General features: G+C 39.0%; 1 protein-coding gene across 1 annotated transcript in view; it reads right to left on the bottom strand.

Moving 5' to 3' along the window:
- Positions 1-25207, bottom strand: part of CELF2 (CUGBP Elav-like family member 2) — a 373570-nt gene that overhangs the window by 285188 nt on the left and 63175 nt on the right. Inside the window, exon 2 of the mRNA XM_084206937.1 lies at positions 20144-20179. Coding sequence (XP_084063063.1) covers positions 20144-20179 — 36 coding nt within the window. The remainder of the gene's footprint in view (positions 1-20143; positions 20180-25207) is intronic.

Here is a 25207-nt window from a genome sequence, read left to right as displayed (position 1 = left end):
ATCTTATTCTTACAGATTTTAATTTTGCAAAGATGAGTAAAGAGTGAAGTTTCCCATCAGGGCATCCTGACAAATTATAACCCTGTGTATCCTCACCCTGCTTTAACTGCATTTCCAAAATTCCTAGTGTCATCTCTTACCTAAGCAGACTATATTGCAATACCTGAGATATTGCTGGGTCTTTTTTATAGCTTTAGTTGCTCAATGATCACTTTCCTCTAGCTTGTAAAGATTATCTATGCATTCATATTCCATAATTCTACCTTTCAGAAATATGAAGAGCTTAATTTTGATTTCTTTGAAACCAACTTCATGAAAACTGTTTGACCATAAAAACTAATTAGCAAAGACTCTTGGTGTTAATCTTGTGCAATAGACTATAGCTGGAGGATGCAAAAAGGCCTTTTCTTCCATAATAACTGCAGCATTTCATCATCTTAAGCTACACAGCAATGCAAAGGTAATGACATTTTTATTTTATCTTTTTATGGTGGGACTCATCAATACCACTATCCATTTTCTTTTTTTTTTTCCTAACATCTGCTTGCAATATCCAAGCAAAGTCTCTAGAGGATCATACAATCATTTTCAGATGCTAGTACACTGAAAATGAGGATTTTGAGATCCCAAGAAGCATTGATGCCATGCAGTCTAATAATACAAATGTTAGCTCTGCCTTTGAATTATTTGCATTACAGGCAGTTAAGAAAGACCTCCTAATAATGGTGCAAGACAAAGGAGATGGCTCCATTCTCTGAGGCAGTGGAACTTCTGTATTTAACAATGAGGGTGGTCTTTGAGCTGAAAAGAAACATAGAATGCCTTAGGTTGGAAGGGAGCTAAAACCTAAAATCATCCAGTTCCAGCCTCCCTTTTGAGGGGGATTTGCTCCATTTGTGCCAAGTTGATGAACCAACTTTCAAGGAACTTTCGAGAAAGAAAATCTTGGATGAAAAATCTGATACAACGCGCATCCTGGGGGAGAAACAATTTTCAGCAAAGAATAGCAACGTGATTCCTGGCTGACTTATCCTCAAGGAAAAACCAAAGAATTATGTCTCAATCACAATCCTTCTGTGGCTTGTATCCCCCTTGGAGATTTAAGAAACTAAAGTTTTTTTGACAGCACTTACCTGAAACTTCCTCATTCATAAAGACCAGAGAAGCTCAAATCTGCAAATTTTGGTGGCTGCATCAGTACTTCTTAGAGAAAATCCTGAGAAGCTTCACTAGCCATCAGGCAAGTCCTGCGTTGCTTGCAATCAATTCTTTTTATTGTTTGATTTTGCAAAGTACCAACAGTGCTCTGCACCAGCAGGTAAAGGCATGAAGAGAAATTCCTTGTCACAAAGAGATTGCCATTTAGATACACAGTGTACCAACAAAGGAGAGGGTAATGGGAAGCAAAGAGTGAGTAGAGTAATTGAATGATGCATTTAAGCATACATTTTGTTATCTCTGTGGGGTTTTATGTTTGTTTTCTTTTTGACTTATTGAATTGGGTGTTCATACTTTTCAATCATTCATTAACTAAACAGTTCTCGTGTGGTTTTGAGCAGATTAGGAAATGAGAGCTGGGACAAGCTAAAACTGGGAAAAGGGTGGGTATTTTGTTAAGCAGAGGCAGCTCACCTCGCTTCTGGAACACCTCTTGCTGCTTTCCCATCAGCATTTACCAGGGATCTGCCTGGTGGAGGCTCTGCCCTGCAGAACTGGTTTGTTCTCAATGCCAGGCAGTGCAGCCTTTACAGACCAGGTGGTTCCTGCAGGCTCTGCCAGCCAAAACCCAGCCAACCAAACCACCGGGATTTGGAACATAAAATGAACATGGGCAGGATCTGTCTAATTAACTTGACAGATCATGGAAAATGGGTGATTTTTTTTAACATGTGTCAGTCTATTAGATCTTATTCTGTGAGACAGCATAATGGAAAGGGTTTAAGGAATTATTTGGTTTTTTACCTTCTCATTAAGAGTCAAGATGCAAGTTGGCTTCACATGACTTTAGACCTTTTCTCCATTGTGCAAGAAACAATCCATACAACCTATTTTAAATATCTTCCTTGAAAAAGTTTTGGAAAAGTGCCTTATTTTCTCTATTAACCATAAAAGAGGCACTGAACAGCTATTCCAGATGATGACATCTGCAGAACTGGTGTCAAATATGCAGATACAACATGGTGTTCAGATTCATGGAATGTCTCAATCAATACTCCATGGGAACCATGGGTCAGCAAATATTTCAAGTCCAAAACAATGCCAAACCTACACAGACCCCTTCCAGCAGGTCTATTTAATAAGTATTCACAGGCAATCTGGAGATGAGATGGTATCTGAAATATGCAATGTTAAGGAAAATAAGTTAAATTTAACATATATTAATCATTTAGAAAATTCCAAGTGTTTAAAGTGGGTAAATTAACAGGTAGTCTTTGCAACATGGTGCCCTAATTTAAAGAAAGTTAACATTAAAATGAAGAGGTTGAGTATGCCAAGCTACAATGACCTCACTGTCTCATAGCTAGGACAAGCAAATATCTACAAGAATGATTTTATCCCATTTTTTAGCATCTATATAAGTAAAACTTCACCCAGGCAAGGTAAGCAAAGTTTAGCCATTTCTTCAATATAAAATGCAGAACAAAAAAATATATTTGGAAGCCTTACATGGAGAGTCTTAATTAGCCAATCAAGTTGTACTTGTAATTACATATTACAGTCTCTTGCAACAAAAATCACATTTCCCTGTGTCCTTGTCTCTTACTGGGAAAAAAATATCCCAACCCACCAACCTAACTCTTATAAGTTTTCACCACCCCACTATTAGAATATTTCAATGCAAATAAAATCTTCATGCTAAAAATATAAGCATAGTGCCATTCAGGGTCCCTAAAAGCAGGCTGAAATCTTGTTAGTCAATATTATTCCTCCCTGCTGGGGCAGAATTCTGTGTAAGGCTTACATCCTCAGAAATGTCAGCCCAGGTTCAGTTCTGACTTTTAAACAAACCCAATCACCTTTCTGCATTGCATTCATGAAGAAAAAATGTTTTCAGGACAGGACAGTACAGGTGATTTAGATACAGCTTAAAATGGAAGACGCTGAAGTCACCTCCATTTATATTCGATGCTGATGTAAACCACAGCGTGCAACATTTCCAGTTGCTACTCACAAATCTGTCTGGACATTTGGTGGACTCTCCTGTCCATGCCTCGTTTCAGGGGCCAATTATCCCCAGCAAGGTGATTGTCATTATGTGCCAAGAGGTCCTCAACTGGTGCATTAGACTGTATAAGTGGGAAAGTGTCCTCATATTTAGGATAACTCTGTCATTTCAACTATTTTTTGCAACATTTTATTTCAGATGAACCCAGAAGTAAATCAGTAACCTCAGAATATGCTTATCCTACTGGTTTGGGACTTCTTCTCAAAGGATCAGTTTAATTAAGTGTGGGGGGTTTTTTAACCTCATTTTATAACACTGGGGTTTTTTGGGTTTTCTTGGTTTTGTTTCTTTATTTTTTTTTTTTTATGAAGAGCGAAAAAAATAACTTCCAAAACAAGTATCTCACATTCTGAAAGCTCTTTTTGGAACATATGGTCTTATCCTTCAGAAATTATGTGTTCTCTTGACACAGGCTGTGACAATCAAGTTGCACATGAAGTACTGCTATATTATAATTACTCAGTTATGCCAGGCTTCGCAACAAAACTTTCCCAGAAGTTCCTGTCACTCAATTTTTTAAAGTGCATTCAGAGATTTGAAGCTTTAATGAGCCTTGATAGAGTTAAGTAAAGGTCCCACCCAGCCTGTGAAGGCAATCTCTGCTCCATGCCGAATGCCTTGGCAACAGCCAGCCCCAGGCAACAAACACCAAGTCTCAGGCAACTTCCAGAGAATTCAGAAAGCTTCAAGCTAGAAACAAAGTAGCCCATGAAAATGGCATCAGCTCACACCCATCTCCCCGGAACAGATGGATCTGTGACATAAAGCTTTGTGAACCGAGAATCGAGCCAGGCTGCAAGCGTGGTACCATGTTACAAACTCTGCCTGCATTTCCTCAACACCTTCCTATAAAAAGACTCATTATTGACATTATGTTAATACGTTTCATGAGGGTCACCTCGTAGCCTCTTAACTTAATAATGGAGTGAATTTGGCTGGTGTATTAGCTGGTGCACATGTGAGTAGCATTTTAAATCTAAATCTGAATTTAGTCCATGTGGAATTTGCATCTCTTCCAGATCAATTTCGTACAACTGCAGACCCTGTGTTTTAAAGAGCTATGCCCAGTCACTTCTCAGTGAGGTGCAGAGTTTCTGATTTTCTCAGCTCTCTCTTTGCCATTTTCTTTCCAAAATCCAATGACTCCTCTCCCAAGGCTGCTTAGAAAAAAAAATAAAATAAAATTGCAGTGCTCAGCTCTGACAGCTCACTTCAGCCCAGCAAACAAAGCTACATTAATCATATACATCACCCTAATGAAAAGTAAATACAGTTCAGGGCTGGACATACTCTGACAAAGCCTCTGATCAGAGGTGCTGCCCTGGGCCCTGGAGTGGAGCTGCAGAAAACACTCAATCTTCAGCCTGGCATCGCTGCAGACTGGATCCACAGATGGGAGCTCTTCATGGGTCAGCAGCCTCCAAACCTCCCACTTCACAAGATGCAAATAGATCCTCTGAACACACCAAGGAGATTTGCAGAGAAATAATTCCAGCCTGTGGCCAGATATTCATCCTGGGGACCTGCCAGACTTTCTACTCAGCCAATCCATTTTTAAAGACAGCGTCTTATTAGCGCCTTACAGTTCTTGAATTACTTTGTCGAGTCTTTCTAATGAGACAGCAATCTGTCCAAGGGTATTAAGAGAAGTAAATGATAGACCTTTACTTTCTGATCTGATTACACAGGTGTATTCAAAGGTTAGAGGAATGATAGCAGACTGGAAGACAGGAAATCTTAGAGCAGTTGTTGGCTACATTATTTGAGTCTTGCAAATACCAGAATTTTGCCTTTAAAGAAAAAGATGATCTTTTCTTCTATCTCCCCTAGCAGGGAATAGCTACAGTATATTCACCTTCCTCTTCCACTGAACCCAGCCTTCAGTCTTACATTATAGAACTTTCTGTATTCATATGCAATCCAAACAAATTCAAACCATCTGCATCAGCTTTTTCTCCTATTTACTTTTTACTGACCTCTAATTAAACCAGTTCAGCAAGGTGCAATTCTTAAACACATTTTTCTAGGTCTGCTTCCTAACATACATGCAATATGATAAATACTCCAAGAAAGGTAATTATGTATTTTATTAATAACTAATGCTCAAAACGACACAACACACTCTCACTTTACCATAGTCTTCAATTCATATGCCTTACTTTTGCCAAATGGTTTGCCAAATGTTACCACACCATGGTTGATGTTCATCATTACATAGACATAATGTCTTATTTCAAGAAAATGAAAACTGTAATCTCAGTCTCACTGAAACAATGGCAAAGACAAAAGTGAAACTTTTCTCCCCTGACTCCACTTGGCTCCAACATGGACCCTGATGCAGGGTTCCATGGGAGCCCTGGTGCATAAGTTCCCTTTGAGTCAGCAGTGAAAACAGACAGGAATGATTCATATCTTTCCAATATGGAACTGTGGGATGAATCCCTTCACCTGAGAAGGTGGAGTGCTCAAGCTTGGCTTGCTTCAAAGCCAAGTAGGCATAACACAAACACCAGCTATGAATCATGCAAGTGGGGAACCACACAGAAACTCAACATTTCCTATGGAAATGAGGCTGTTTGCATTTTCAATTCCATACCAGAAAGTTTAGAATTTATATTTAAATTTTTTATTTCATGCTCTTCCCATCTTCTTTTTAGTTTTTTTTTTTCTGTCTATACCTCCCATAGAAAAACCCAGTCAGAAATCTTCATTCATAGTTAAATTGCAAAAAAACATCTTCAAAGGAACCATTTTAGGTAGAGCATAAGAGAAAGGATATACTGAAAAGGAGAAGCTTTTAGCAGACAAGTATGAAGAGGACCTCAGTTTTCACTACTCAAATGTGGCTTGGTTCCTGACCTTCAAGGACAAGGTCCTGTCTGCATGGATTGTGCATTTGGGTCATAGCCACAAGGCATCATGGTAAAAGCAGCACACCCTGTCCAGGATGCTGCTGTAGGAGCATCCCAGTATCCTCCAGCAGCCTCCCTAAGACACAGAAGTCTGGGCTCCTTTGGTCTGTGGATGTGGGGATTTGTGAAAATAGACTGCAAAATCATTCCCAGCTGGGAATTTTCCTCTGGCATCAGAAGTGCATTCAACAAGCAAGGTTTAGATGCACTTCATTTCTGTTTCTTTTTTGTCTTGCAGTGTAGAACTCCATGTTTCCTGAACTTGAGCTCTTCCCCAGCAAACTCCCATCAGCTGAGCAGTGTCATGTGGCTGCCCTTCTCCCAAGCTCCCTGGTCATGGGAGCACAAGTCACAGGTTATAACATTCATCTGGGCAGTCTCTGCCCAAACCTACAAGATTCACACAAGCTCTGGAAGAAAGAAACCAAGCCAAAGCAGAGAAATCTCCAAGTGCCACATCCCTTTGATGCCCTCCACCAATCCAGCAACATTTCAGTAATAACATATTGTGTGCAGACACAAAAACCCACACTTTAAATGATAGTCTTGTTACAAATTTGTAAACATAGCTAAAGAGCAATAATACCTCCCTTCACTGCTTGTTTTTGGAACAGCTGCTGTCACTGTTGCAGACCATCTGCAGACAGGAAGGTAACTTAGCAAATACTTCCAAAATCCTTCTGCTTAATGAGCAGGTAAGGAATGACAATCAAAAGCAGAGCTGCAGCAAGAGATGCTCGTGCTTCTGTGTTCCCACACTTTTAGCTCTTAGGGCTTTAATTTAAAGCTTTTGTTGATGAATTTGACCTGGGCTGGTTAAAGCCAACACAAGTCACGTGCCCTGCTGCTTGTGCAACGTTGAGCACCAGAGGGATCCAGTCTAACTCAATCACTCTCTCTTCAGCCTTTAAAATAAGTGGTTTTATTTTTAAATATGAAGATCAGTCATTTGCTCCATCTGATGATCCCTCTCAGAAGATCTAAATTCTCTGCTTGGCTTACTACCGAGCTCTCCTGAGTTCACCCTCCGGATTCTGGTGCAGGGCAAGACATCCTGATGGTTTTGCAAGGAATGAGACACAGACAAGCTCAAGGAAAGGAAAAGGGCTGGGATGTGTAGAAAAGTGCTTGTTGTATGGGCAGCAGGAGGCAGCTCCAGGCGTGGGAGGTGAGAGAAGGCAGCACGCTGAGAGTGGGAGAAGGCTACAAAGAAAGTCAGCTTTGAGAGAGGAGAGTGAGGAACATAAGGAATATCACAGTGTGTGGGATGAGATGAGAACAGGGATGTAGGTTTTTGGAGAACTTTAAAACAATTATAGGTTTTTACCATGGGAGGTTCTGTTTGACTAGATCAGAGCGCTTGCTTCCTTGTTACGTGCCTTGAATTGAAGCTTTCTTTGAAAGAGCTTGCTAACACTATTCCATACTTTCAATTAACATTTTATTTAAATGCTTTAAGATGCTTTCTAGATATATTAAAGGCTTACTGATGAAATCTTGAATGTAATTTACATATCTAAGTCACATTTGCATTCAATAACAAGACAGCTTTCCAGTATGGAGCATGTCATCAATAGCCCCCTTTGCTAGCATCTTGCTGAATTTCCCTAGCTGCAGCCTTCATTTCAAATTCAAAAGGTTACAGATTTAACTGGGAAAAAAAAAAATTAAAAAAAGAGATAGTGATATCATCAATGATAGTCATCTTTTCCAAATATTAGGGGAATGCATTGTAGAGTACCATTTTAACATGTAGGCAGTTCTTCCACCACTTGGACATATCCTCAGGAGTTTCACAAGAGACACAAGCCTATTTTTTATTTTAACATTCTTTGCCATTAAAAAGAGGAGGAGAAAGTGCTCATACCTTTCCTACAAATAAAGCACACAGTGTCAGTATCTTTCCACAGTACATCTGCATACTTCCTTGGGGGATTTTTCATTATAAAATCATATCAGTTATCAAGTCTCAGCACCATAAAGCACATATGGGATGTGTGATAAAAGCCCTTTTTTCTTTTCTTTTCTTTTAATTTTTTTTTTCAATTGGGAAACACTGGTAAGAGAGACTGGTGGTGAAACAGATTTTTTTAGGAAAGCACATTTTGAGAATTTCTACATGCAATGAAGCCTAAAAAACCTGGTGTGAGAAGCAAGGGATGACTGATGCATTGATGCCTGAGAGCAGCAGCCCACTGGTGAGTGCTGCACAGGCAGTACTGGACAGAAGAAAACCCTGTGCAGCTGTCTCTGGTTACTCTGAGATGTTCTCACACAGCAGAATATTATCAAAGATGGGTTTGATGGAGGTTTGGGGCTTTTTGTTTTGTCTTGTGTGTCTTTTTCTCATATTAGAGTGATTTTTCTCATCTTAGACTTGATGCTTCCCCATAAGATTTATAGAGACCATAAATCCTATAAGCCTCTAGAAGGTCAGAAGAGACCAGCTTTGATGAATGCAGAATATGGGGCAGGGGGCACAATTTGTGGCCTTTCCTTTTTTATTGGTAGTCCTTATTTCCTTATTTATTGCTTTTGTGGACTCTAGACACAATTCTAAGTCTGTGCTTTGTCTTACAGAATTCAATTAATACAAAACTAAATTTATGAAAGGAAATATGTTTTTTGATTTTCCGGTTAATCTAAAGAAAGCATCACAGCTGAAATTCAGAAGAAAACTGGACATTCCTATCTCTTGAAATGGTAGAATAGGAGGAGTTATAAAAGCCATAAAAGCACAGAAAACAAGGATGGAAAGCATTGCCTTATTCTCTGAAAAGAGGTTTGGGATGGGGTTGAGAATATTTTCTTCAGATATTTCTTTCCAAGACTGCTTTTCTCAACTTTGCCAGCCTGTTTTACACTGCAGATGCCAGATAATTCCAGAAGAAGAGACAAACCACTGCCTCTCTCCTGAACAACACCTCTTACACTGCTGTAAAGATAAACAGCTCCTGCCCCAAATTTTCTGTTATCCAGAACCATTAACAAAGCCCCACAGCACTCCACAAGCTAAAAAATATCACCTACTTCAGATAAAAAAATAGAAAACCTCCCAGAGAACAGCAACCAAATTCACATGCCAGACTTTCAACATCTGCCTGAGCTTAGAATTCTTTTTCAAATGGGTGAATAACTAAAAATGTCTGCTATGTCCCTGGCACAGTAAGATGAATTCAGGGTGGGGATTTTTTTTCCCATTTATGTCACATTACCTGATGGAGCTGCTGAAGGAAGTCAATCACTCACAAGACAAAATGGAAGGCAGAAGAAATGAGGTTGAGTCTCTGGCTGCCTTTCTCTAACTATGCAGCACTACAAGGAAGTACAGCTGAAAAAGGTTTTCTCAGTTCTTTAAAAAAACTTTTAATTTGTTTTTTTTTTTTTTAATCTCCTCAAGTCCTTGCCATTCATCAGACATGGGTTTTTTTTACAGAAAGACTTCAAGCAATCAGTCTAAAACCCCTGCATTAATTCTGAGAGGTTCAGAGACTGGAGAAGTGCTGGGGTTGTGGCACGAGTTCACGCACAGCTCCACCAAATCAATATCCCCTTTAAACCACATTGCTCTTTTTCACCTTGCAAGTTTTGAAAGAGAAGACATAAGTTGCTTCTTTAACTGAATGTTTTTCTCATATGATTTCTTTTCCTATTTCTGCATGTGCTGCATTATCCCAAGGGATTCTGTGGGGTTTTTTTTTCCTGCTCCAGCTACAGAACTGTTATTTCCAGAGGCATTCTCCACCATAACACAGAGGAAAAGCACCAGCACTACATCATTTCTATAGGAGAAAGCCAACAAGAAATGCCAATTAAAAGTTTCTGCTACTGTACATTCCATTCATAGTGGAATGAATACTGTCTTTGGAAATAGGAGGCAGCTGTCAAACACAGCTCTGAACACAATAGTTCAGCTCCTCTGAAGAATAGGTCATGGGGGGAAATCAATAAATAAAGTACCTTCATCATTAATCATTTTCTGAATTTTTAAATCAGCCAGATCATTTACAAGTTACCCAGCAAGTTTCTTTTATTTTCTAGTGCTCAGCTTGCAGCCCATGCTTTGGTTGCACAAGTTTCTGCTGATACCAGGACTGGCTGCAGCACTGAGCCCAGGGCTCCTCTGGGGTCACAGGGGCAATATCTGTTCTGTTATTAGAGAAATTACTCAGGGCAACTTCACAGTTCAGCAAAACAGACTTATTGCTTGTATGCACCGTGTGTGCATGCCTTAACAAGCACTTAAAGTTTTTCTACCTTTGTTCCTTTGTGCAAACCTTCATCTTCAGCAGCATTAGTAATGTTAGTGGGTATGGCTTCTTTTCCTACTTTAATAAGGAATTACTACCTTGCATATAATAGGGTTTTTAAGGAGTTGGACTTCCAATCTCTGCTATAAATACAGAGAAAAAAAGTAAACTCCATGCTTTAGTGAAAAACAACCAAAAAAGCAACAGGTGGCTTTTTAGTAACCTGATTACTTTTATTATTACGTTCTGAATATTCAGTGTCAGTAGCAGCACTTCTCTTCTTGCAGACTTCTTTCCAAATTCAATTGCTCTGTCCCTGTTATCTCTGCAGAAATAAATAGGGGCAGGACCAGAGAAGAGCAATGCTATTTCTGTGATATTTTATTTTACTTATTCTCAATGAAAATGAGAAGGTCTTTTTTACAGCTGCACAGCCTGTAATGTCAGATCCAAGCAATCAGCTAAAAAAAAAAAAAGATCCCATAGTCACTTTGCAGGTTTGAAATAAAAAAAAAAAAGCAAAAATAAAAGAAAAAAGAGAAAGAAATCAATTCCTGTTGTCACAGCCTATCTAGAGTCATATTGTCTCCAGCCATTGATAGAAAATGAGAACATCTGGGGATTCAATTACTCATGACATGAATAATAATATTTCATTTTTGTTAAATGAAACTTTATAGTTGCAGGAACTTCTGCTTACTGCTCCATGCAATCCTGGAATGAAATCTGCCAGCAACAAGCCACAGTTCCTTTGGCATCCATGAGCACATCAGTGCAGGTGCATCTGTATCCCCCAACAGAAAAGCTTAAAAAAGAAACCAAATTTTGAACAGCTAGTTAAAAGACGAGCTCCTGAGCTTCAAGCACAGAAGGTTTCCTAAATGTCACAAACACCTTTTAAGATCTTGAATTAATAGCCTGGTTCAGAAAAGCACATTTATTCTTTGAACCAAAGTCAGTGGCAGCTGCAGTTGTCCAGTATTTTCAATTACCAAAACCATACCTCTATATAGTATTGGAGCCATTTAGGGCCTTCTTTTAAACTTCCAGTTTATGATTCTCTGTTCATGTTTCAAGAGGATGCTAGCAAAACTGAGTTTCTATGTGTTTATTCTTCTTTCTTGATCAAGTAGAGCTGTCTACAGTCTTAGTGGCAATGCTGGGATCAAATCAGAGGATATTCATCTCACAGCAATGAGTAAGCAGCAACACTCATGCTGAAATTGCACTGACTTGTGCAATCACTTTGATATCAGCGGGACTGTTCTCCAAAATTAAGCATGTGAGCCATTGTGGCATTTGTGTCTAAAAGTTCAGAAGCAAAATATACAGAAGGGGCTGAGAGATCTCTGCTTTTAGGGTTGGGACTTTTTTTTGTGTAGGGTGAAGCCTAGTCTTGCTTTACTTCTCTCTTTCTTCATGGGCATCCCTTAAGGTTAGGTTACAGCAAAAAGCCATGATTTGCACCCAGTTTACATCACAGCTTTGCAGAGCCTTAAAAGTTCCCTGCACAAAATGGTGTGGGAGCTCAAAAAGTTCCAAAGGGTCTGGATGAAAAATATTTTCCATTACAGCCTGGAGATGAGAAGCACCACGCTGGCACTTTGCTGCTGCAGAAGTGCTGTGTAGGACACAACTTGCAAAATGCTCTGGGAGGATGTACACAGGAAAGTGGGGTAGGTCCTCTGAGGCTCCAAACTGGCAAAACCTCCCCGCCAGTGGGAGAATTACCGTGGTGAGACACTGCTCCCAACACGGGGGTTTGGGGCTCAGGGTCTGCTGCTGACCACAGGAAAACTTTAGGGACTGCCTGCTTCCAATGGCATGATATAACCAGAAAAATGGGTATCACCTCACAGAAGCAGTCTCAAGTCAGCACCCTCAAAAAATAAAAAAACAAAACAGGCAGCACTTACTGCTTGCAGGTCTCGTGTCTGGCTTTATGCAACGTTTCTATTCCCGCTGCGCTCGTTGCCTTTTAAAAATGTGTAACATTTATGGACTCCAGTAAAAATGTTTTTAATATAATGTAGATGAAGTATAAAGTGTTAACCTTGAACACCAGGGAATATGTTAGGATTTTTTTTTTTAACTTTTTCAATAATTTACTGAGAATTGTCTAAGATTTGCTTTTAGTTTATAGCAAATCTTTTGGAAACATTCAAATAGTCGCAATTTTTGTAAATGCTACAATAGCAGTGATTTCATAAATAAAAGCAATGCTCAGAAGGCAGAGAATGTTGAAGAGAGCTTTAAACCAGAGTCTCTGCTGTCTTAGGGAGAGCAGTGTGGGTTTCCTGACGTTGCTCCATCCGTGTCTCTTGATACTGCTCTTCTGGGACCAATGGCAAGGATGCTGCTAAGAATTCTGCATATGAACAGTTCACTCCTAACTATTTATAAAACACATGATGTAATACTCTATATTATATAATATATGACACATGCCTTGTTCATGCTACAGCAGAGGTACTAAGATAGAGCTTTTCTGTCATGTTAACAAATCTCCACTTCTGTTGCTGGTTTGCTTCTGCAGAATCTGATGTGTGAACACTTTTCCTCTCCCCAGAAATGCAAATTTATGTCTGGAGTTATTCCCACAAGTTTCATCCTTTGCACTAAATTTCTAAATAACATTATTTTGATTATTTTAAGGGCTAAAGACACACTTAAGCAAAGGATACATACAAAGCACTAACTTGGAACACAAGTATTTCAACTGAGCTGGGAAATGAAGTGAGGAGGAAATCAGGTTTAGTATTTTAAGTTTGTTTCATTTGCTGCTTGTTGCACTGGGCTGGCATCTCAAATCCACCTACAATGGTGCCTTTCCCTTCATCCAAACTCCTTTTGAAAGGCTTATTTTTTGATCAAACCCAAGAAATACCACTCTCATGTCAGTCAAATGTTCTCCACAGGCCAATGTAAATTTAACTTAAACCAGCAAGATATTACAGTACTATTAAGTGGGACAGATAATGAACCTAAATAGCTGCTCAATCCTGTTAGTGTGGCCCTCATACACCTTCTGTGGTTCTTCAAGCCCTGCTGCTTAGCATTCATGCTGCCTGATTTGAGACTAAAATTAGATTATAGGAATGCGTGCTTTTTACAAGAGGTCTTCTATTTGTTCCATAAAGTATTTAGTACTCTTTAGGCACTGTATAAATAAAAATAATCGCGATCTTGGAATTCACCTTCAGGAATGGAAATTAAGAGATCTAAGTCCTTTCATTTCTACTGCACGTTATCCTCATTGGGCACGTTTAGCAATGCTTTGTAAAAGAAGTTAAAAAGATGCTTGGAAGTCTGGTTAAGGTGAATAACAGAAAAAAAAAAAAAAGAGAAGGGAATATGTCTCTAGTTTTAGATCTTCACAATAGGGAATAAAAACAAAAGCTCTACCAGACTTTTAAGATAAAAATCTGCTGTCAAATTCATTAACGTTTTTGAAAGATGCCTACAGTTGCTGGGGAAAAATGGTTGTGGGTTCCAAACCAGGACTCTGAGTAAAATCACTTACACTCAGTTTTAAGATTCAAAGACTACGTATAATTGTGAACCCTTTCAGGGCTGCTGTGATTTCTGAGGGCTCTGCACTGTGAGAAGAGTTCCCACATTCTGGGTCAGGGCTCTATCAAGTCCAACAATGATTTCTGTCTGACTTTCCCCCCTCCTTCCCAGGATCTATATTTAGGACTTAAGTACGAAATATTGAAAGTTTTTTTGAGGTTAAGCATGCCAATGTCCTCAAAACTCCAGCAGGCATCAGCTTACGTCACTTGGCACTTTAACACTTATAAAAGTCTGGCTGCTCACCTTAAATTAAAGCTATCATCAGGTGAAACATTTAGTCTGTGCTTATTCCCTCAGGCTCCACTTTCAGGCAATGGAGAAAGAAAAACAATTCCCAAGGCTATTCACCTTGCCCTGAGATGAGGCACCTATTTTTCTCCATTCCTCCCCTGGTTCTTTTGACAGAGGACTTTTGTGATAGCTAAATTTAGGCAATATGAATCCTGCCATTGGTATCTTCCTAATTTTTGAATGAGAGTCATCAGTAAGCACATATGGATAATCACCTCTATGCTCCTTAGGCTCCTCTTAAGATTTTAAAAATATCTCTTTAGAAAGGGATCAGATTGCACATAAGTGTGTTTTAAGATTATCATTAGCTGCAAAAAACATATTTCAAAATGTCTATAAAACAACAACAAAAAGAGACATGCCGACAGCTACTACAAGGAACAGCTCCATGTTGCATTTTAAGGATACTGAACCTTTACTTAGGAAAAATAAAAATCAGAACAGTGAAGAGACCTCATGTATTATTTCTTCAAAACCTCCAGGTTTGCTTAGAATAGCATCAAACTTGTTACCATCCCAAATAATTACTGTAATTTATATTCCAGTGCCTCAAACACCAAGCCCTGTCAGGGCATTCCTCTACAGCAGATAAAATGGGGTACAGGCAACCCTGCTTCCAGTACAGAAAAGCAGCTCAAAAGTTAGATGAAAGAAATAACTCTTCAAAATGAGCATCTGAGGCAAAGACAAAGGTCAAACATCAGATTCTTTTTTCTTTTTTTTTTTAATAAAGGAGTGATTAGTTAAATTCAAGTCTCATTTCAAAATAAGTACTTTAGAAAATAGCAGGCGTCCAATATGGAAAATCTGCTCTTTAAGACAGTTGACTTGAGAACATTTAAATATCGAGGGCTGGAATCTTCTTCTTTTCTTTTTAATGATGAGGTTTAAGAAAAGATAGAAGATGATATCATTTCCAAAAACCTGCTCTGGATTGCTGCATATAGTTTGACATTCAAGATATTTTAATATTATCAGCTAGCACTGACTGCCATCCAGGATGAGCAATGTTTTCTTGACCAATTATTTATATGTCTCTAAAACAAGAGTGAGTTTTGAGAAAGGATTTTTTTGAAGGTGGAAAGCCAAACTTCTCCATTAGAAGAGAGGATCACAATGGATATGCCAAATACCTGCTTTATTTAAGGGAGCAAAAAGCTTCAGTAGATGTTATGTGAGGGTATGGAAAATTCTGTCATAGTTTGGCAGAGACGTGCCTGGCGTAGGCGGGTGGGCATTCAAGCCTGACATAACTGGCAAAGCAGCAGTGCTGACATGAGAGGACATGAAAACATCAGGGTGAAAGGTATGGCCTGGTGTGCTCAGAGGGACAGAAGTCACTTGCCAGAATATCTCAGCGGGGAGGGAACCAAAAGTGCAAACACAGGAGGCAACCGCAGCTCCCACTGTCGGTGAAGACGGCAGCTGAAATGTCAGGTTGGTCTTTAGACCATGCCCCTATTACTGTCAGGAAAAAATCCTTTTCATTTCATAGTAATTAAAATGCTCATAGATGTTTTATTAACTCACTCTGCAGAGCCACATAGATTTTATAATTCATCCAAGCACTTACAAGTAGTTACTTGTGTTAGGCTGTCAAGACAGAAATGATTCAAAACCTTGTGTACTGAGCTTCTTGGAAGACATATCATTCCCTAACACAATGGTATTAGAAAGACTGCTGACAGATAGTGATCAAGAGATTTCATTTTGCTTGTCATATGGTGGGTTGTCAATTCTTCTTTCTGCTTTAGATAAAAGCTTAGTTGCATTAGATTTCAATAATGGTGAAGTTGCAGGTTAACATTTTTCAAAAGCACCAAAGTGACTTCAGTACTTAAATTCTATTTTCAAAATGCTGTAGATACCTGAGAACAGAAGTCTTTGCAGTAAGTGGAACTGAGACATTATCAAAGAAATTTATGGAATGGTGGGGAATAAAACCCCAACTCAAAGTCTGTACCATACTCCAGACCACAGGTTTAAAATATATTAAGTTTGTAGATGACTAAAATTCAAGGACAAGCCAAAGATTTACATTTCCATTTTGAACATACTTGCTTGTTTTAACACCAATGTATTCACTGCAGATTTCCTTCCACAGTTCTAAAAAAATTTCTAAATGACAATTTGAATGTGGCCTTCACCTCAAAATACAAGATTGCCTGAGTTTTGCTCAAGATTTAAGCAGGTGATTCAGTGATATTTCTACAAAGATTTCCATCAAAAATATAAATGCAAATTATTAGCTTGACTTTTTCTCCTTTTTTTAACAGCTTAGAGGAGGAAGTGGCCATTTAAACTTTACTCCCCCCTTGAGTGAAATGAAAAATTGAACCAGTACATAAAAGTGGAAAAGTAGCCCAGATTTTCCTTCTGTTAATACTAACCTAGCATTAAGCAAATAAATAATCCATGCGGTTAGTCTATATTTAAAATATTTGTTCTTCTTTAAATATAAAGTAACTTTCACAGAAACAAACAGAAGTGGCTAGAGACTGAAATAATTCCTTTGAAACTGAAGCTGAGTATTTTCTCCTTTAAGCTCCAAACATCATCTCCCTCAGGCCCATAGGGCTTCACACTGTGCTCCAGGACTCCGTTCATTCCCTGCTCCCCTCCACTGCTGAGCTCAGGGGCTGGCCCAGGAAAGCCTGGTTACAAGCTTAGCTTCCCCAAGATTTTAGAATTTTATCTCCATTCATTAATTGCCTTTTTTTTTTTTTTTTTGATGGTGAATTTCTCAAGTTAAACTGTATTTTTTCTAATAATTTTAGTTTGCTCTGTTATTGCAGGTACTGACTATGTAATGTTCAGAGCAAACACATTTGAAACACAGCTGCCATAGCAGCTATAGAGCATCTAAAAGGAAAAAAAAAAATAGGCCAGACCTTTATTAAATTTTAAAAGTATGCCTTCGCTACACTCTTGTAAAGATCCAAATAGGGTATTCAAATCTCTAGAGATCACCAGTATAATTTCTTTATCATGTTCCATTTAAAATTTAATTATGTAGTCTACAACAAGAAGTATCTGAGTACTTTAAATAGGTCATGCAATGAACAACTTAATATTATTGTAAAGTTTTCCTTGTGAAGATCTCTTCTTTGATGTGCTGTTGCACACAGAAAGCCTTTCTTCGAAAAAACAATATACATTCATAGCTATAATAATGTCATTTAATATAAAAATTGTAAAGCTTCTTTATCACATTTAAAGTCTGAATTTTCAATTCATTCTCTAGCCTGAGCTTCCTGAAATCATCAGAAATAACTGGTAAATTAGAACTGACACAATATGATTGTACTGAATATTTTTATATCTTTCTACAGGCAAAGTTAATCTATTATCTTTCCTACTAAATGATGTCCACCAACTCACATTTTTCTATTTTTGCCTATCAGTGATACACATACTTCAGTGGCAAGAGGAAGGGTGATTTCTTCTTCCTTTAAATATAATCATTAGAGAGCCATCAGCAGTATTTAATGGAAAATGAATATATTAAAAAGCCACATTTACCAAGACACAGTCTTATATTTGTTTTTTTTTTAAATGCACATACGTAACCTCTCTTGGTTACTACTGAGATGAGAAAATATTCAAAATATACTCCTCTGTTCTTCTGACTAATTACAGGGCTTTATGGGAGCCAATCCCCAATTCCACCTCTTTAATTGAACTATGAAAAATCAGAAGGGGTTTTTGAGGCTTTTTTTAATGACAACAACAGCAACAACAATAAATAATTAATGCCATCCGTGCCAAAACTTTCTTGACAGCCAGACAAAATATTCCAAGTACAGAAACATCTGTTCACACTTACGCCACTCGCAGTGAAAACCCTTTCACCAAGTTTGCAAGTGCATGAAAATGATTTGATCAGTCCTGGCCACAAATATATCCAAGAGTAATCACTGCTCAGGGAAAAGGCATTGTGCTTGCCTGAACAAAGGAGATTTCTGGTGCTGCAGGGGACTTGCTGTGCCCCCCTGACCAAAATACAGTGATGGGAATCCCAGCAATGATGGGAAAGTGGTTATTAATTTTGTCATTTCAAGGTGCAACACCTGAAATTTTATATGTTGTAAAGTGGTTTCAGGGTGAAGGTCGAAGAAGATGTGGGGAAATGAGACTATTTCACTCTTATGAATTAATAATAGCAAAATGAGTCACTTGACGTTTGAAAGAAGAACAAAAAATATTAGATTACTACATCACAATATAAGATTAAAAACCCCAAGGAGCTGTTTGCTGAGAGAAATTCAGGAACAGGTGAATCCTGGAGAAGACTGGAGGACAAGCCAACCTGTGCCTAGCTGGAAACATTTGTTTTAAATCATGACAAGATCATTTGGTTTAATATTTATAACACAATTACAATGCCTTGTGCACATTGCTGGTATAATCTGATTTTACTTGTGACATCTTACTGCAGTTGAAATTAAAGCCTTGTGGTAATAATTCAAAAAGCACATTTAGACAATCATTAATGGCAAGTACGAAACGGGATGTTTATTCAAACACTTAAGTGTCTCATTTTAACTTTAATTTGAAGTGGAATTCATTTCTGCAGTGTAAGGACTCCATGTTTCCAGTATATTAGTCCTATAATACCTCACCAAGCGCAGTGAAACTGGATTTTTTTTTATTTCTTTTTTTTGGTATGTGTGTGTGTATGAAGAAATGCAATTATTTTGCAAGGAAGATGAACAAAATCTTTGGTGTCTGGTAGGCCTGACCACTGGTCAGCTCTTCAAACACATGTCAAAATTTCATGAGAATATTTGCTTGCACAACCACGGAGGCCAAGTGATGGTGAGCCATAAAAAGATATGTATCTATTAAATGAACAAATCATATAAATCCCATAAATTTGTACACACAGAACAAAAGGGTACAAAAGGGAAGAAGTCATCATATATAATGAAAAGATATGTTTTTACAGCTTATCAATATAAAAAAGACAACTAATATACACCACACACCCTCTAAAGAAAGGTGGATATTTTTTCTCTGCCTTAGAATCAGAAGCATCTTGCACGTATTATCATGCTTAAAGAAAACTCTCCTTCCTGTTGAAATATTCTTTTTACATTATATGTTGTTTGAACTACAACACTGCTTTAATCAGAGGATAGCAAAACCCCCCAAAAGCACAACCCCACTAAATACCCTTGCACCTCAGAGAGCAAAACCAGTGGCAGAAGGTACAAGAGGACTGAGAGCATCTCTTTTTAACTCACCAGGCATCGCTGACAGATTACCATATCAGATTTTTTTGTTTCCCTTTTCTCCACCCTTTTCTCTATCTGCATGATTACAGCATTTTATTGCATTCTCTAACAATATGTAGACAGGTCTCTCTTCAAAAACCTCCGTCACAGCCTGGGAGTCTTGTCTACTTCTATTATTTTATGAAAAGGTTTCTCAGCATAGAAGAATTTGGTCTAAGCTGCTTTCCTGCTTTCCAAATGAAAATGCCTTGAGATAACAGCTTTTTTTTTTTCCCTCCTACCTCCAAGTTTCCCTCCTCTCATCCCTCAGGTGAGATGTAAAGCAAAAGCCAAACCACCTGCCATGGGTGTAATTGCACAGCTGGAAGGAAGCCACAGCTGGGATTTTTCTCATCAGGTGCACAACTGTGCTGAGACTCAGAGCAACTTCAACCCGTCGCTTTAAGCTGTGTGGGCTTGGCTGTGCCAGTATTTCAGTGTCATTTGTCTGTCTGTGGCATGCAGGGAGCGTTCTCCTCCCTGCACCCCCAGTTCTCAGTATCCCAGCAGTTTTCCCCAGGAAAAGGATCATGTTCTGCCTCCAAAGGTCGTGCTTCTTTCAGCACCTTCCAGACATTGACACACAGATGCGGTTTAGAGCAACTTGCTTACCTTGGTAACGTTCCAGATAACTCTGTGGCAGTTTCTCTGAAAGACACAAAGGGAGGGAAAACTTAGTTTGTGTTTTAAACAGCTATAAAATTTTTAAGATGCCTTTGTAGTGCTTGTGTTTTATAGGAGTGCAGACACGCATCCACGTCCCCGTACGCAAGCGCGTCACCGGCGCACGCGGTGCCCCCCTGATCGCACACAAAAGAATGTGAAAAAGCAGACGATGGAGTGTGATCTAAGGATCTATCAGAATCGAGTTCTCCATGGTACAATTACTCATTTTTTTTAGGCATAAAATTATCACTATTTCAAATGCCAGCACTGCATGATCTTACATAGACAAAACGTAGCACCGGGCCAATTTTCCAGTGGAAAATGTTTCCTTTTATTTCAGTGCCGCAGCAAAAGCAAGGCATTAGACAGTTCTACAAGCAGGTTATGCACTGAGAAAATACCATGTTAATGTTAAATCTTCTTATGCTGGTCCTAAACAACAGCTATTTTCCAAATATGTGACTTTTTGTCCAATTTACTTGTCTGAAACCCTTTTGTGGGCGTGCAATTTGTTTGAGGGAAGCTGAGTGCGTGATAGTGAAAGTGGGCTAATGTAGTGGTGTGTCACATTAAAGTACAATTAAATACATTGCCATTACCTATGTACACAGGCCTTAAAATACATCCCAGATTTATCACCACTGCATGTCCTTGTTTCCCTCCCCAGGAAATTTGCCTAGATCTTATCCAAGAATCAGGAAAACAGCTGGATAGCTCCATTTCTCATTTCTCTCCCATATGTAGGGCCTTAAAAAAACCAGCAAGAAGGCATGAGAGGCTTCACTGTCTTAGACTTGACCAGATGCCTATCTATTCCACAGTCTACTTGTCCAGTTATAAAATTTATATCCAATATACAAATTTTCTGCATGAAAGGTAACTGGTTAGTTCATACCCTGTTTGCTTCAGTTGAGATAGAAACTGCAACATTTCACATCTGTAGATGAAATTTAGGGTATGGAACAATTCTCAACATAATATTTTCTTATTATTTACAGCAGAGAAAATCCTTCCATCCACTTTTACAATTGGAGGGGAATCTTTTTTTGTAGGGGGAGATGGTAGTAATTAAGATAGGTCCCAAAAATCTTCCTTGCCAGAGCGATTTACAAAACTATGGATCTAGTGATCTCTTTGTGGTGAAACAGCCCTATATATTTTTGTTTCAAGAGTATGAACCTTTTATATACATTGAACCCCAGATTGAACCCTAAAAGCTAATTTATTTATGAATCCAAAGGAAAAACAAGAAGGAAATAAATTTTTGAAGGCTCTTCTAGAGTTTCCCCATGTTCTGAAGTCACTTTTTCTCGATGGGGCAACTACAGAGTTAATACATTAAAACCACAACAATTCAGAGCTCCTCTTCAGGAGATATTTCTAGATCTTTCTAGTGCTTTTTAGCACTACATGAACTGTGAGCAGCTATCAGGGTCTAATTTTTTTTAATTACAATTTTTTAAATTTATTGGACATCCCATAGTGACACCAGGCTTTTTCCTTAATGGTTACACTGACAGTTGTAGCCTCCATTACAATGTCAGAGGAAAGGAAATGGTCCCTCTAAACGTGCACAGCTCTGTATTTTCAGAGTCTCTGTCTCCAAGCTGAGCAGTTTACTGGACACAGAAGGTTGCCTTCAACCTCCCAGTGCTTTGCTTCAAAAGGCACAGATCAGAACTGTGTTCAGTGGTTGCAAAGAAGATTAGGCAAGAAATAAAAAATGGCTCACACCCTTTTCTTGCACGCACCATTCAGCAACAGTCCAGCAGATATTTAAGCCCCCTCAGAAAAAAACAGTTCCCAGCCCAGCTAAGGCAGACAGGTACATATTTAGGAGGTGTCTGTGATGAACAAAGGCCATGATATAAATGACATCAAAGGTGAGAGCCAGGAGAAAGAGCAAGTGAATGTAAAGAGATAAGAAAAAGAAATTAGAGTAGAGCAATACAGACTCCATTTCTATGGGGTTATTTGACACAGCTGGGCATTTTAGATATTTTATTTTCATTAAACTCCTGCACATTGGTAGCACACCAACTTATTTTCCAAGCCCTACTCATGACTTACACCCTTCAAAGAATTAGTATGATACTTTTGTAACCTATCAAAGAACCAAATCACTAAATTTGTTTCCAACAGTCAGGACATTTCCCCCTTCCACTGTTAATCCCAGATATCATCTCTTTTCATTGAAATGCTTTTCTTTTTAAGGAAAAAACCTGGATCTGGGCATCTCTTTGTTTCTTCTTCTAAAGGGGCTCCGTAGCCTTTAGCTACCCATTACTGTTCCAATAACAGAATGGCACAAACCTTATTGCCTTAGGGTATGGCAGCACATTTTATAAAATAGCAATTGCTCATCAGCTTAAAGAGGCAACCAGGCACATCATGGGTGGGTGCTGCAGGAAGCATCAAGAAGCAGAATCATGTAGGTTTAAAAGAGGATGTTAAAACTGGAACCACACTCTCAGTTTCTGAGCAGAGCGGTGAGTGATTGGTGCATCCAAATTTCTAAAGATTTTCATTCTTGTTAAATAACTCTCTCTACAAGGGATGTTAGCATTGTGGAAACAATTATTAAATAGTCAATGCAGTGGTAAAAAAATCTGAATGTGATTCAGAATGTTAAACAAAGACACTGCAGGTCTTTAAAATGCATTTTTAATGTAATTCATTTGGTTGCAAATTTCACATTTGGTCAGATCAAATTCCATTTTGGAGCAAAACTATGTAAGGCAATGGTTTTTGAAATACAGATCCAACTCAAATAAAACTCAAAGTCACAAGTAAATGTCTGATTAGTTCCTAACTATCCAAAGATTTCACTGCTTCTCATCAACTCAGTAAACACTTCTACCATAAAAACAAATTAACCCCACATTAGACTATGAAACTAAAAATATTATTTCCCAGAAAACAAACACAATTATCCCCACCATGCCATTGAAAATAAATGATACATGGGCTGCTGAAGATGGTTAATGTCCATGGTAAGTGCTCCTATAAATATCAGGAATTGAAACACCACTCTATAAATAAATTTCATGGGAGTTTAAAAAAGAAAATCTTTTGGAGCAAATTACTCATCAAGAAAGCCCTTAAAGTTTGTTTAAAGATAATAGATACTCATTCTGTAGTCATTCAAGAAACTGAAACTAGACTTGCACAACCAATTTTCAGACCCCTAGTACTCCCCAATGACACACACAATAAATATAACTCACAATTTACTGTACCTACAGCAAGCAAAAAATTCTTGGATGAAAACAAGAAGATAATACTCAAAGGGAGAATGAATATAAGATCATGTATTTTTACATCCTGCCAGAGATATGAAAGGATGACCTTGAAAAAGAGTGAGGATGGAAACTTGAATGCTTTGTCAGAGCTGCCCTGAATTCCACTGAAATCAGCTCCAATGCAAATGGGATGAGCTGATGTTCAGCAGTGCTAAGGCAAGGAGAGGACCTGGCTGAAAACCCTGGAAAAGCTGTGATGAGGAAGGTGGCATTATGGAAGAGCAGGGCAGAAAAGTAATTTACAAATTCTAAGTATTTTGTGTTTGGTTGCAAAGGACAGATTTGGGACAGCATGATCTGTATGCATGGAAGATGTAGGTACCAGGAGGGTGCTGGGTGGGAGGTCTGCACCCCAAAATATTGCACCCTCCTATGGGGCCTTGCTAAAAAGCAAAGTTACAAATTGCTTCTGAGACCTGTGAGGAGCTTTGTCCTACTGCAGGAGCTCTGCACTCTTGAGAGAACCTGCAGCTCTTCTCAAAGCCCAGAGAGCCAGTGTGGGTGAACCGAGCACCACACACGCATTTTGTCATTTCTCTCTACAGGCTGAGAAACCCTGCCTGTAGGATTGGAGTAGGATGTATACCAAAGCAGAAAAGCATAAATATTTTAGTCAAAACCTTACAGCGAAGTGGAAGTGGGAAGATCTGCATAAAGATCAGCAAACAGACTTTACTGCCTAATAGTTCTGTTTAAAAAGAGTTGTTCAGAAAAACTCTTCATAATATCTGGAAAGTGTTGTGTTTATATTAAATGTTTTGTTCACTGAGAAATCATATGGTGCTCTGCTCTCTGAGGCTGACTGGCAGCTGTTGTTACCCACCTACATGCAGGATTCAGCACAAAACAACTCTGAAGTTTGAAACCGCAACATTTTGCAGCTTGCCCGGAGAAGCTGTGGCTGCCCCATCCCTAGAAGTGATGACAAGGCCAGACTGGATGGGGCTTGGAGCAACCTGGTCTAATGGAAGGTGTCCCTGCCCATGGCAGGGGGCTTAGAATGAGATGATCTTTTAGGTCCCTTCAACCCAAACCACTTGATGATTTTCACCGTGTTTCTGCAGCGATGTAAACTGAGGCACAAGAGGCAGGGCAGGTTTTAAAGGGGAGCTGAGGTCACCTGGGCTAAATGCACTCCAGTAACCTGAGCAAGTACGGAGTTCAAACCACACAAGTCAAGACTACACTTGGAAATCTTCTTTTAGTTCCGCAGGATCATGACCCTTAGCGATTCGGAAGCTTTAGGTCTCCACAGAGAACAATTTTTGTTCTGCAAAGGAAAGCATATGGATTCTAGCTAAGCAATCTGTCAGGGTGCTGGGGAAGATGCAAAAAAAGGCAGCAACACATCCCTGCAATGGTGTTACCGTTCTTCCTTTTTCCATCTCACACTTTGGGGAGAGGATAAAGCCCGCCTACGGCACACAAGGCACATGAGGATAAGGGCGAAGCTGGAGAAGGGATCTGCATGGTGTGCTAACACAAATGCAGCTCAAATGCAAGCAGAAAAGCCCCAGGATGCAGAATAGTTCGGAAAGAGAGGGGCCCTAACCCTGAGGTCTTGGTTTTAGGCATCTGAACCAACAGTCAGCACTTCAAGAAGGAGGGTTAGAAGGTCCTGTCTTCTCCAGGACAGGTGAACATGACCCCTTTGATTCCCTGGGATGCACAGAAGCAGTAACTCCCATTACTTGTGCTCATTTTCCTT

This window comes from Fringilla coelebs (genome assembly GCF_963513975.1).
Source record: "Fringilla coelebs genome assembly, chromosome: 5".
NCBI classification, from domain to species: domain Eukaryota; kingdom Metazoa; phylum Chordata; class Aves; order Passeriformes; family Fringillidae; genus Fringilla; species Fringilla coelebs.
Note: the sequence above shows the minus strand (reverse complement) of the source record. Positions and strands in the feature narration are given on the sequence as shown.